Source organism: Geotrypetes seraphini, chromosome 1 (genome assembly GCF_902459505.1).
Source record: "Geotrypetes seraphini chromosome 1, aGeoSer1.1, whole genome shotgun sequence".
Lineage (NCBI taxonomy): Eukaryota > Metazoa > Chordata > Amphibia > Gymnophiona > Dermophiidae > Geotrypetes > Geotrypetes seraphini.
This window is the reverse complement of record NC_047084.1, coordinates 274205290-274217536: the sequence shown is the minus strand read 5'-3', so window position 1 is coordinate 274217536 and position 12247 is coordinate 274205290. Positions and strand designations below refer to the sequence as shown.

The following is a 12247-nucleotide window of genomic DNA, read 5'->3' as shown; positions in this document are numbered from 1 at the left end:
AAAGCACATTCCACAAGAAGCGTTGCCCCTTTGTTGGCAAAGGCTCAGGTGATTTCGCCTGGGGAGATTTGTAGGGCAGCGATCTGGTCCACTCTGCACACCTCCAAGTTCTACAAAGTGGACATGGCAGCTTGGGAGGACACTGTTTTTGGGTCCTCAGTGTCATGAACAGGTGCAGAGGTCCAGCCCTAGATTTCTGGGACTACTTTTGTATGTTCCTACTGTTCTGAATGACACCTGTTACACTGGAAAGCGATTAGGCTCTTCCTTGCTAATATACTTTCTAATAGATAGGTGTGTTATTCTGGAACCCCGTCCTGTCTATTATTTATTCCACTTGCCTACTGTCTCAGTCGGGAAGTTTGAGTCAAACCTAAGATGCTGATTTCAGTCAGATCTCAAGGGTATGAATAACAATCTATTGCTTTATTGGGGGCATATTTGAGCTCCATAAGTGTTTTTGATTGGTATGGTTATTTTGATTGTTCATTTAAAATGTTTAACATGTTCTTATACTTTCAAAACAGAATAGATTTGTAGTTTGGGTAGTCTCTCCATACCCCTCCTTCTTAAGTATTCCTATATAGGGCTATTGCCTGCTTTGGTACAAACTGAAGGGGCAGCAGAGCCCTCTGGAGAAGGAGGAGTTGAAAACCTGAAATGGATTCCTTCAGTTCATGAGCATGGGGAGAATACCCTAATGTCCAGATTGACACACCTATCTACTAGAAAAGATATTAGCAAGGTAAGAATCTAATCTCTTTATATAAAATTGTTCTCTTTGTATATTTCTATACGTATATATGATGGCAAATGTTGCACAGCATGCTTTTTACATATAAAACTGAGTTTTACACATAGAAAAATTCTTTTTCTAAAATTATCCTCATGAAGTGCAATTCCATAACTAGGTTTCTGTTTTTATGCATCTCTGGCATGTGTAAATGCAGAGAAAAATAGCATTTTCACATGCAAGCTTCCTAAGTGCTATATTATAAAGGTTCTCATGTAAGTGCTTGGGAGGGGGACATACACGTTGGTGGAACATGGGCAGGACACAAGTGAGGCTCCCAAATATTTGTATGATTTACAGAATACTGTAAGCTATGAGTGCCCTTGCTGCATTTAGGTGCCTGCAAATATTCCATGCCTGTGCCTAGTGTAACTGTGGATGCCTAAATGTGTTAAGCATGCCAATACCGAGTTATGCTAGTATTCTATTATGACGTCTGGATGTCCAGGTGTCTTTACAGACTATGCTTCTATTATGTGTGAGCAGGAGGTGCCCACTTATAGAATCACCCTCTATATCTATCAAAATAGTACAGTATAAAGAATTTTTTTGAATAATAATAAATTTAAGCTACCAAAAAAAAGTCCTCACGGTAGTAGAGTTAAAGATTTTGTTGCCCAATTTTCTCAGAAGTACAGTACCATGATATTGGGTCATAACTAAGACTTCAGGCTTTTATGGATTTTTATTCATTTTTATTACTACGTGGAGCCTGAAGAAAATTATTAGTGGGCAGTGCTGACTTCTATCAATTACTAATTCAGTACTTGCAGTAAAACAGCAGATATTAGCAGGTGAAAATATCTGCTGCTTACAACCTGGACGCCAGACCATTCTAAAGTCTAGAATACTTTTGTGGCTGCTTCTTGCACACATGCCAGCTTGCAGAGCTGCTTGAAATCATTTAACTTCATCTGTTATGAGAATCTTGAGCTATATGAATTTCTCTACATCCCATGGGAATCAAGTCTTGGTAAAGATGTGTATAAAGATCATGCATAAGAACTGCTTTGCGCGCAGATGCATTCATTGTGGATATCCTGAAAACTAGACTGGGTGCGCTTGAAGATCATTTTGGGAATCCCCGATTTAGAACCACTTAGTTGGTTTTGGCTTAAGGTATTGCTCCCCTCTCCACCTTTTCTTTCTTTCCCAGCTATTTGCTCTTACGTGTCCCAGAATGTCTCACTTTTGGTATGAGTGTATGCAGCTCGTTATTAGCTGTTAATTTTTATTTTCAAGGTATCTCGTCATGTGAAAAATGGAGATATCCTTTTATTGAATCGTCAGCCAACTCTTCACAGACCGTCCATCCAAGCTCACCGTGCTCGAATTTTACCAGGAGAAAAAGTGTTGCGACTTCACTATGCTAACTGCAAAGCCTATAATGCAGACTTTGATGGGGATGAAATGAATGCTCATTTCCCACAGAGTGAACTGGGCCGAGCTGAAGCCTATATGATAGCATGTACAGATGAACAGTACTTGGTTCCCAAGGTAACTCTTTGATTTTCTCCTACTTTTTCTTTTTACAACTTAAAACATTGGGATACTGCTGTACAGACTAGAAATAATTCCTATATTATCTTTACTATTACTACAACTTGGTTCTTTAGTGCTCAACACAGATACATAAGAGTCAGTCCCTGCTCAACAGAGCTTACAGTCTATTCAAGGCAGACAAATAGGAAAACATGAGAGATTAGGGAGTTAAATTTATTATGGGAATGATTTAGAACAACAGGCCTACTGTAATATACTCTATCTCCCCTGCCCTGCAACAATAACAAAACAACTACAAACAATCCAAAAGACTCATCTACTCATTGAAGAAACATGACCACATTACAGAAGCATATCTCAAATCACATTGACTTCCAATCCCAGCAAGAATACAATTTAAATTCTACTGTCTACTATTTAAGACTTTATACAGAGACAGTCCAAACTAGCTGAACAATCGCCTCATCCACAACACCTCAACCAGACATAGGAAAACTCACACCCCATTCTCATACCCCTCAATTAAGGAGATGAAACGGAAAAAACTATATGATGGCCTACTAGCCACTCAAGCAGCCAAACTAGACAACCAAATCGTCAATCTACTGACGGCATCCCTAGACTACAAAACTTTTAGAAAAGAAATAAAGACCATACTCTTCAAGAAATCTTTGAAAAAGAAATAACACCGCAAGTATCAAACATCGCCTCTCACTAAAGCCAACAACCCTAAACAAATAGCCATACTCATTTCTTATTCTCTTTGGAAATGACCAAATTTCTTTTTGGTAAGATCTTTTTGTAATACTTCCTTGATAATTCTTTTATAATCCACCTTGAACTGCAAGGTAATGATGGAATAGAAATCCCTAATGTAACATAGAAACATAGAAAATGACGGCAGATAAGGGCCAAAGCCCATCAGGTCTGCCCACTCTACTGACCCACCCCCAAGTCTACTATCCTAGGGATCCCACTCCTGATGACAGGTTCCCTTGGCTTAACCCTCTAAGGGATCCCACATGGGCATCCCATTTGCTCTTAAATTCTTGCACGCTGTTTGCCTCGATCATCTGCACCGGGAGCTCGTTCCAAGGATCAACCATTCTCTCGGTGAAGAAATATTTCCTGGTGTCGCCATGAAATTTCCCACCCCTGAGTTTGAGCGGATGCCCTCTTGTGGCTGAGGGTCCTTTGAGAAAGAGAATCTCTTCTTCCATCTCGATACGGCCGGTAATATACTTAAACGTCTCGATCATGTCTCCTTTCTCCCTACGTTCCTCGAGTGAGTACAGCCGCAAATTTTTCAGCCTTTCCTCGTACGATAGATCCTTGAGCCCCGAGACCATCCTGGTGACCATCCGTTGCACCGACTCTACTCTCAGCACATCTATTCAGTAGTGTGGCCTCCAGAATTGCACACAGTATTCCAAATGAGGTCTCACCATGGTTCTGTATAATGGCATTATGACTTCAGGCTTCCGGCTGACGAAACTCCTGCGGATGCAACCTAACAACTGTCTTGCCTTAGATGAAGCCTTCTCCACATGATCAGCAGTTTTCATGTCTGCGCTGATGATCACTCCCAAGTCTCGTTCTGTTGAAGTTCTAACTAAGGTCTCACCATTCAAGGTGTAAGTTCTGCACAGATTTCTGCTGCCGAGGTGCATGATCTTGCATTTCTTAGCGTTGAAGCCCAGCTCCAGGTCGAGAACCAAAGCTCCAACAAATGTAGGTCCTGTGTCATACTATCAGGTAAATTGCCGTTTCTCACTATATTGCATAGTTTGGCGTCGTCAGCGAATAACGTTATCTTACCTTGAAGCCCCTGAGTTAGGTCCCCTATGAATATGTTGAAAAGGAGCTTGCCCAAGACTGAGCCCTGCGGTACTCCACTGGTCACCTCTGATGTTTTAGAGAGGGTACCGTTAACTACCACCCTCTGAAGTCTGCCACTCAGCCAGTCATTGACCCCCCATGTAGTTAGTGTTTCTCCCAGCCCCATTGATTTCATCTTGCTCAACAGCTTGCAATGCGGGACACTATCGAAAGCTTTGCTGAAGTCTAGGTATACGACATCCACGGATTCTCCCAAGTCTAGCTGTTTTGTTACCCAGTCAAAGAATGTAACATGGGTACTGAACAAGTATATAAGGGGTTAAGAATTAATCCCCCTCCCTTTTTTTTTTTTTTTAAACAAAGCCCTGGTAGAGGTTTCTACCATGGCCCAGAGCACTAAATGCTCCAACACTGTTCCGATGCTCATATAATTCTATGAGTGTCTGAGCATTTAACACCCTGAGCCGTGGTAGAATCTTCTACCGTGGCTTAGTAGAAGAGGGCCTAAAAGCAAAGTGGATTTAATTTAAAAATCTAATCGATTTAAATCATGGTTTTCAAGAAAAACACAAACAGCATTCCAAAATTTCTGAATTTTGGGACATAACCAAAAAGTATGACCCAATGTATTATACATTTTTTTACATTTCATTTTATTTCTAGAATTGTGGTTCCTTCAATGGGATAGGATTTTTAAGAAAGGGGTTAGAGAATTAGTTCGTAAATCCTTTATTATAGGTCAAAAATGTATTTTACAACATTGGTTGGAAGAAAGTCCACCCTCATTTTGGCATTGGAAGGCAACATTTCATGCTCTTATGATTATGGAAGCTAGGGAGACCTCCCCATCTTATAAAAAACAGAGTAAATTTTGGATGACCTGGGAACCTTATACAGTGGTGCCTCACACAACGAACTTAATCCGTTCCAGGAGCAAGTTTGTTATGTGAAACGTTCGTTGTGTGAAACGCGTTTTCCCATAAGAATACATGTAAAACAAAATAATTCGTTCTGCAGCATAAAATATGCTAAGATGACATAAAAAAAGATAAATTTTTGGTTATTATTTTTATTTAGATACATCTAAAAACATAATTGTTTTTTAAAACAACACACATTTTTTAAATTTAAAGACAGACTAAGTAGAGTCTAATTTTACAGTGAGAGGGCAGAGTCTCAGCGGCAAAAACTGGGACTTAACTGTTCATTTTTTTTTTTTTTTCTACCGTGTTTCCCCGATGATAAGGCAGGGCCATCAAATAAGACAGCCCCCCCTTTTTAGAAAAAAATGTAAAATAAGGCACCCCCCCGCAAATAAGCCACCCACCGATACCTGCGCTTACCCGAATCGGGTGGTACGGTGGGTGACTCCGTGTGGTCCCTGGCACCCCCGACACGATCGGGGCAAGAGGGAGCTCAAGCCCTCTGGCCCCCCCGACTCCCCGACACGATCGGGGCAAGAGGGAGCTCAAGCCCCCTTGCCCCCCCCCCCGCCTCCCCGACACGATCGGGGCAAGAGGGAGCTCAAGCCCTCTTGCCCCCCCCGACTCCCCGACACGATCGGGGCAAGAGGGAGCTCAAGCCCTCTTGCCCCCCCGACTCCCCGACACGATCGGGGCAAGAGGGAGCTCAAGCCCTCTTGCCCCCCCGACTCCCCGACACGATCGGGGCAAAAGGGAGCTCAAGCCCTCTTGCCCCCCCGACTCCCCGACACGATCGGGGCAAAAGGGAGCCCAAGCCCTCTTGCCCCGCCGATTCCCCAACTCCCCGACAATATCGGGCCAGGAGGGAGCCCAAGTCCTCCTGGCCACGGCGACCCCCTAACCCCACCCTGCACTACATTACGGGCAGGAGGGATCCCAGGCCCTCCTGCCCTCGACGCAAACCCCCCCTCCCCCCAACGACCGCCCCCCCCCCAAGAACCTCCGACCGCCCCCCCAGCCGACCCGCGACCCCCCTGGCCGACCCCCACGACACCCCCAACCCCCTTCCCCGTACCTTTCTGTAGTTGGCCGGACAGACGGGAGCCAAACCCGCCTGTCCGGCAGGCAGCCATCGACGGAATGAGGCCGGATTGGCCCATCCGTCCCAAAGCTCCGCCTACTGGTGGGGCCTAAGGCGCCTGGGCCAATCAGAATAGGCCCGGGAGCCTTAGGTCCCTCCTGGGGGCAGGGCCTGAGGCACATGGTCGGGTTGGGCACATGTGCCTCAGGCCCCGCCCCCAGGAGGGACCTAAGGCTCCCGGGCCTATTCTGATTGGCCCAGGCGCCTTAGGCCCCACCAGTAGGCGGAGCTATGGGACGGATGGGCCAATCCGGCCTCATTCCGTCGATGGCTGCCTGCCGGACAGGCGGGTTTGGCTCCCGTCTGTCCGGCCAACTACAGAAAGGTACGGGGAAGGGGGTTGGGGGTGTCGTGGGGGTCGGCCAGGGGGGTCGCGGGTCGGCTGGGGGGGCGGTCGGAGGGTCTTGGGGGGGGGCGGTCGTTGGGGGGAGGGGGGGTTTGCGTCGAGGGCAGGAGGGCCTGGGATCCCTCCTGCCCGTAATGTAGTGCAGGGTGGGGTTAGGGGGTCACCGTGGCCAGGAGGACTTGGGCTCCCTCCTGGCCCGATATTGTCGGGGAGTTGGGGAATCGGCGGGGCAAGAGGGCTTGGGCTCCCTTTTGCCCCGATCGTGTCGGGGAGTCGGGGGGGCAAGAGGGCTTGAGCTCCCTTTTGCCCCGATCGTGTCGGGGAGTCGGGGGGGCAAGAGGGCTTGAGCTCCCTCTTGCCCCGATCGTGTCGGGGAGTCGGGGGGGCAAGAGGGCTTGAGCTCCCTCTTGCCCCGATCGTGTCGGGGAGTCGGGGGGGGGCAAGAGGGCTTGAGCTCCCTCTTGCCCCGATCGTGTCGGGGAGTCGGGGGGGCAAGAGGGAACCAGGCGGAGAGAGGGCAGTTAAGCGCAGTGCCTGCGCGGAAGGATGCAGCTCGGGCGACTTCGTTGTGTGAAACGAAGTTCGTTGTACGGATCAAGACATAAAGTTCGTTGTGCGCAGCGTTCGCTGTGCGAGGCACCACTGTATACAGCAATTATCAGTCAGAGCACGTAGTTTTGTAGTGAACTCATTACATTTGTAATCATAAAGTGAAGCACTATTATTTATTAGTAATATTTGGAAATGGGAAGGGGGGATAGGAAGGGAGGAGGGTGTGTTGGGAGGTACTTTTATTGTGTTTGTATAGTGGTGATAATTGATTGTTGATTTCTTTGAATTTATATATCTGCAATGTATTAACTAAATTGAGATGATATTCTTTGTAAGATTTTTGTTATGTATATTTCATTTTTAAAACTCAATAAAATTATTGAACGTTAAGAGCTCCATTTACAAAGGTGCGCTAGTGTTTTTAATGCACGCACCAGATTGCGTGCTACCCGAAAAACTACTGCCTGCTCAAGAGGAGGCGGTAGTGGCTAGCACACGTGGCAATTTAGCGCGCGTTAAGGCCCTAATGCACCTTTGTAAAAGGAGCCCTAAATCATGGTTTAGTAAAAGTGGCTTAGTAAAAGAGGGCCTAAAAGCAAGGTGAATTTAATTTTAAAAACTAATCGATTTAAATAACTAGTCAGAAAGACTTGATTTTAAATCATGGTTTTCTACAGAAAAGACTCATTCTTGCTGGTATCATCTTAATATTTACAACTAGATGGTTTCACTTTTTGAAAAATACCTTTTCAGATTAGTTTTACTGTTATATCAAAAAATTACTGATTTTGGTTATACTATTAGAAATGCAGTACATAGATAAATAATTATGAAATTATTGTGAGAGTATCTCCAGTTTAATAGGTTAATCATTCATAGTTGGACAGTTTTTTCTGCTGTATTTTATTGAAAGGAGAAAAATAATCATTACCTTAATAACAATTTAGGTAGTTTTATTTAACAAAAACAATAATATTATAGCTTATGTATTCTTGTATTTGCTTAAATATCCTTGTTAACTGATATAGTTAAATAAAATATCTTAATAAAAAAAAACCTCTTAGACTATCAACCAGATCCACACATGAAAAACTTAAAATACTCTCTTCTGTAGCTCACTCATCTTCATCTTTGTCTTCTTGTTTATGCATAATCTTGGGAAAGCAGGAAAAAAAAGCTATCCTCTCAATTTGAATGAATGAGTCCAAAGGAAGAGAAAGTTATTTCTATGCCAGCAGAAGAAGCTACTGCTGTTAAAAGTGAAATCATTACTTCAATAATCTCTAAATCCAAGTGTTTAATAAGTGACCTCCACCATTTTACTGGTGTGACTTTCTTTAAAACATCATTGGCAAACATATATTTCATGAACGGTTCCCCCTTAGCTCTGAAGCTTGATAGCTGGCATTTGAGATGGATGATTTCTGGACACCCATGTTATAGCTAACTCCTTTAGCACTTAAGGTTTGACTCCAGTACCGGATAGTGACTATATTAGCAAGAAAATGAGCTGGAGACAATGCCTGTCCCATTTGCTTTTTAATGCTTGTAATTTAATTCTGTCATTGTGCAGTTCAGTTCCTTCCAAATTTCAACAACATGAGCAATAAAGCAGCTATTTTTCTGTATTTTCTTTAAAGCTTCAGAAATGGGTTTCAGAATTCTCAGCATATCTTCAACATTTCTCTTAAGCCCATTGTTGAGGATTTTGGCCATAACAGTGCCATCTATTTTCTCCCAATTTTGTTCACAAACTGTCAACCAAATAGGCCAGTTCTTGATATACTGCTCAAAACAGTCCACCATGGAGTTTCATCTAACATCTTGTGGGAGTGTTAGCTTGGTTCCACTCATTCTTTTCAGAGCTGCTGCTGCAAAATGATTGTTAAGGAAGTATTTAGCAAGACCACCGGAGCCAGGCAGAACTGCTACCCCCTCACCTCTGACTTCAACGGCTCTAGGACAAGTGGCTGGCTTGCGGCCTGCCCAATCGTGTAGACGCCAGCAGCAGGGAGGGATGGTTTCTGCAGGCCCAAATTCGGCCTCACGGTCCTCCTCCAGCATAGACCAATGTCTTCAGGAACAAACAGGTAACGATTCCCAAATTTTAAAAGCAAAACATCCTTCATCAGTTCCTTCCAAATGCCAGGTGAAAATTTTTAAAAAAAGACTCCTCGGGACCTCTGAAGCAGCCCCTCTTGTTACCCTCTATGCCTTTACTCAATAGCAAGTTCCCAATTCAGCTTTTTCATTTTTAACACTCTTGCATTTTAGTCAGGATAGTGGTACTCCTACACATAGGTACTCTATCTCTGCCAACTTCAATACCTTAACCACCATCTATCATGGTGCAGCAGACTCCCTTAGGGGCAGCTCAGTTCTCCCATCCTAATATGTCAGAGTCTGTTTCTTGCCAGCCTGGATTTTTACTCCAAGATCCAATGTGGGATCCTTCTACATCTATCTGCTCCTCTCCAATACATCCCTCAATATCTTCAGAAGTATGGTTAGACCCTGAGAAAGATATCCTGCTGGACCAAGATCCAGCTTCTTCCGCACAAGTGCCTGTTCATACCAAAGAATTATTATCATATTCTTATCCCAAATTTCTTCAGAAAGTTTCCTCCCTCTTTAGCATTAATCAGAATGCAAAACCTGCAAACCAAAATGACTTTCAAGCCATACTTCATTTATGATGGACACCATCTAAGGAGCTAATTACGCTCCCTGTGCATCAAATACTTCAAGACCTCCAGTCGGCCAATTGACAAAAACCTTATTCAGTTTCCACAGCCTCTAAAGGCCTAGAACTCAAATACAAGGTGCAGGAAGCCCCTGGCAATGATTTACAGCAACGGACCCACCATTCTGTAGTCTCGGAATCAGCCATACAAGAAGGCTAAAATATAAAAATCTCAATTCAGTGCTCCACCAGGGAAGGAATGCCATATCTTAGACTCAGTGGGTAAAAAAAATTTACCAGGGTGCCATGACTGCAAAAACGTTGGATTTTTTAAAATTTCGGTATTTATATACAACCTATCAAGGTTATCTAAGTGGTTTACAGTCGGGTACTCAAGCATTTTCCCTATCTGTCCTGGTGGGCTCACAATCTTATCTAATGTACCTGGGAGAATAGAGGATTGAGTGACTTGCTCAGGGTCACAGGGAGCAGTGCAGGGTTTGAACCCATAACCTCAGGGTGCTGAGGCTGTAGCTCTAACCACTAGGTCACTCCCACCAACTACAGATTCTGCATTTCCAGCATTCAGTAATCCAACAGCTTGAATCCCTCTCTGACATCACAGCAACCCTCCAGGTTGCCTTACAAGAATCCAAATATCACCTCATAAAATCTAACTATGATGCTTATAATATAAATACCAGAACAGCAGCAGTTGCTGTTGCAACTTGTCGAATAGCATGGCTTAAAACTTCAGATGTCAGAGAAGACTTTTTATGCAATTAGCAGAATTACCTGGGAAGCAGTTTGGAAAAAAGGTGAAAAAGGAAACTTAAGGAAGACTCCTCACCTCTTGGAGAACTCTTGGTACACCCTGTTGACCAGTTCTGGTTGCCGTATCTCAAAAAAGATATAGTGGAATTTGAAAAGGTACAGAGAAGGACTACAAAAATAGTAAAAGGGATGGGGCGACTTCCCTATGAGGAAAGATTAAAGCAGCTAGGGCTCTTCAGCTTGGAGAAGAGACGGCTCAGGGGTGATATGACAGAGGTCTATAAAATATTGAGTGGAGTGGAAAGGATAAATGTAAATCACTTGTTCACTTTTTCCAAAAATACTAGGACCGGGGGGCATGCAATAAAGCTACTAAGTAGTAGATTTAAAACAAAATAAAATATTTCTTCACACAATGTGTAATTAAACTCTGAAATTTGTTGCCGGAGAATGTGGTAAAATCAGTTAACTTAGTGGGGTTTAAAAAAGATTTGGATAATTTCCTTAAAGAGAAGTCCTAGGATAAGCAGCATAAAATCTGTTTTACAATTTGAGATCTAGCTAGGTGCTTAGGTCCTGGGTTGGCCACTGTTGGAAACGGGATACTGGGCTTAATGGATCTTCAGTCTGTCCCAGTAAGGCAATTCTTATGTTCTTAAATCTTCATCATACTAATCAGCTTTTCATCACCTATAACCTGGTTAATTCAGGACTGCCAGCATCTAAAAGAACTATATCCGTGTGGATGTCCAAATGCATAGAATTCTGGTACCAGGAAATAACGTAGGAAGGAGAACCGAGGCCAGCATGAGCAACAACTAGGAGATGCCTGCAAAGATTTTGAAGAGGCAGAGAGGTTCTGGTGCCCCTGCTGAGACAGTGCCTGAGGCAGTCCACCCCTCTCCTTGCTACCCCACTGTTTGTACCTGAGGCAACGGAGAGTCAAGTGACTACTTTCCCAAGAGCACAAGGAGCAGCATTGGGATATTGAATTACGTTACATTACATCGTGACATTTCTGTTCCACACTTGCTGCTTGAGTTCACTGTGGCTAACAGGATAAGAGTTGACATTCTCGGGATCTTTACAGATTGACAATAAAAAAAAACCAAAATTATTTAGTAACTACATACTTCCTAAATAAATAGATCTTCAACAATTTCCAAAATTTACTAAAGCTTGTCTGACTTTTTTTGTATATGGTAACTCATTCCATCAACGTGCAGCCTGATATGAAAATGTAGCTGAAAATGTCTTATTTTAAACTAGGGGTGTCTAGTACTACTACTACTATTAATTATTTCTATAGTGCTACCAGACACACGCAGCGCTGTACAGAGTCACAGAGTAAGAAAACAGTCCCTGCTCAAAAGAGCTTACAATCTAAACAGGCAAGAAAGACAAACAGGATGTCATGGAACGGTTAATCAGCTGGCTGGGTTGGAGAGCAGAGGAGTAGAGTTAAGGACTGAAAGCTATATCAAAAAGGTAGGTTTTCAGTCTGCTTTTAAACAAGGGAAGGGAAGGGGCTTGACAGACAAACCGAGGTAATTTATTTCAGGCATAGGAGGCAGCTAGATGAAAGGAACAAAGTCTTGAATTGGCAGTGGAGGAGAAAGGTAACGTTAAGAGTGACTTATCTGAGGAACGGAGTTCTCTGGAAGGTGTATAAGGAGAGAGAATCGAGGAGAGA

General features: G+C 43.6%; 1 protein-coding gene across 2 annotated transcripts in view; it reads left to right on the top strand.

The window, feature by feature from the left end:
• Positions 1 to 12247, top strand: part of POLR1A (RNA polymerase I subunit A) — a 232973-nt gene that overhangs the window by 62526 nt on the left and 158200 nt on the right. For both annotated transcript variants that reach the window (XM_033951847.1, XM_033951837.1), the window contains exon 13: positions 2036 to 2290. In XM_033951847.1, the coding sequence (XP_033807738.1) occupies positions 2036 to 2290 (255 nt within the window). The remainder of the gene's footprint in view (positions 1 to 2035; positions 2291 to 12247) is intronic.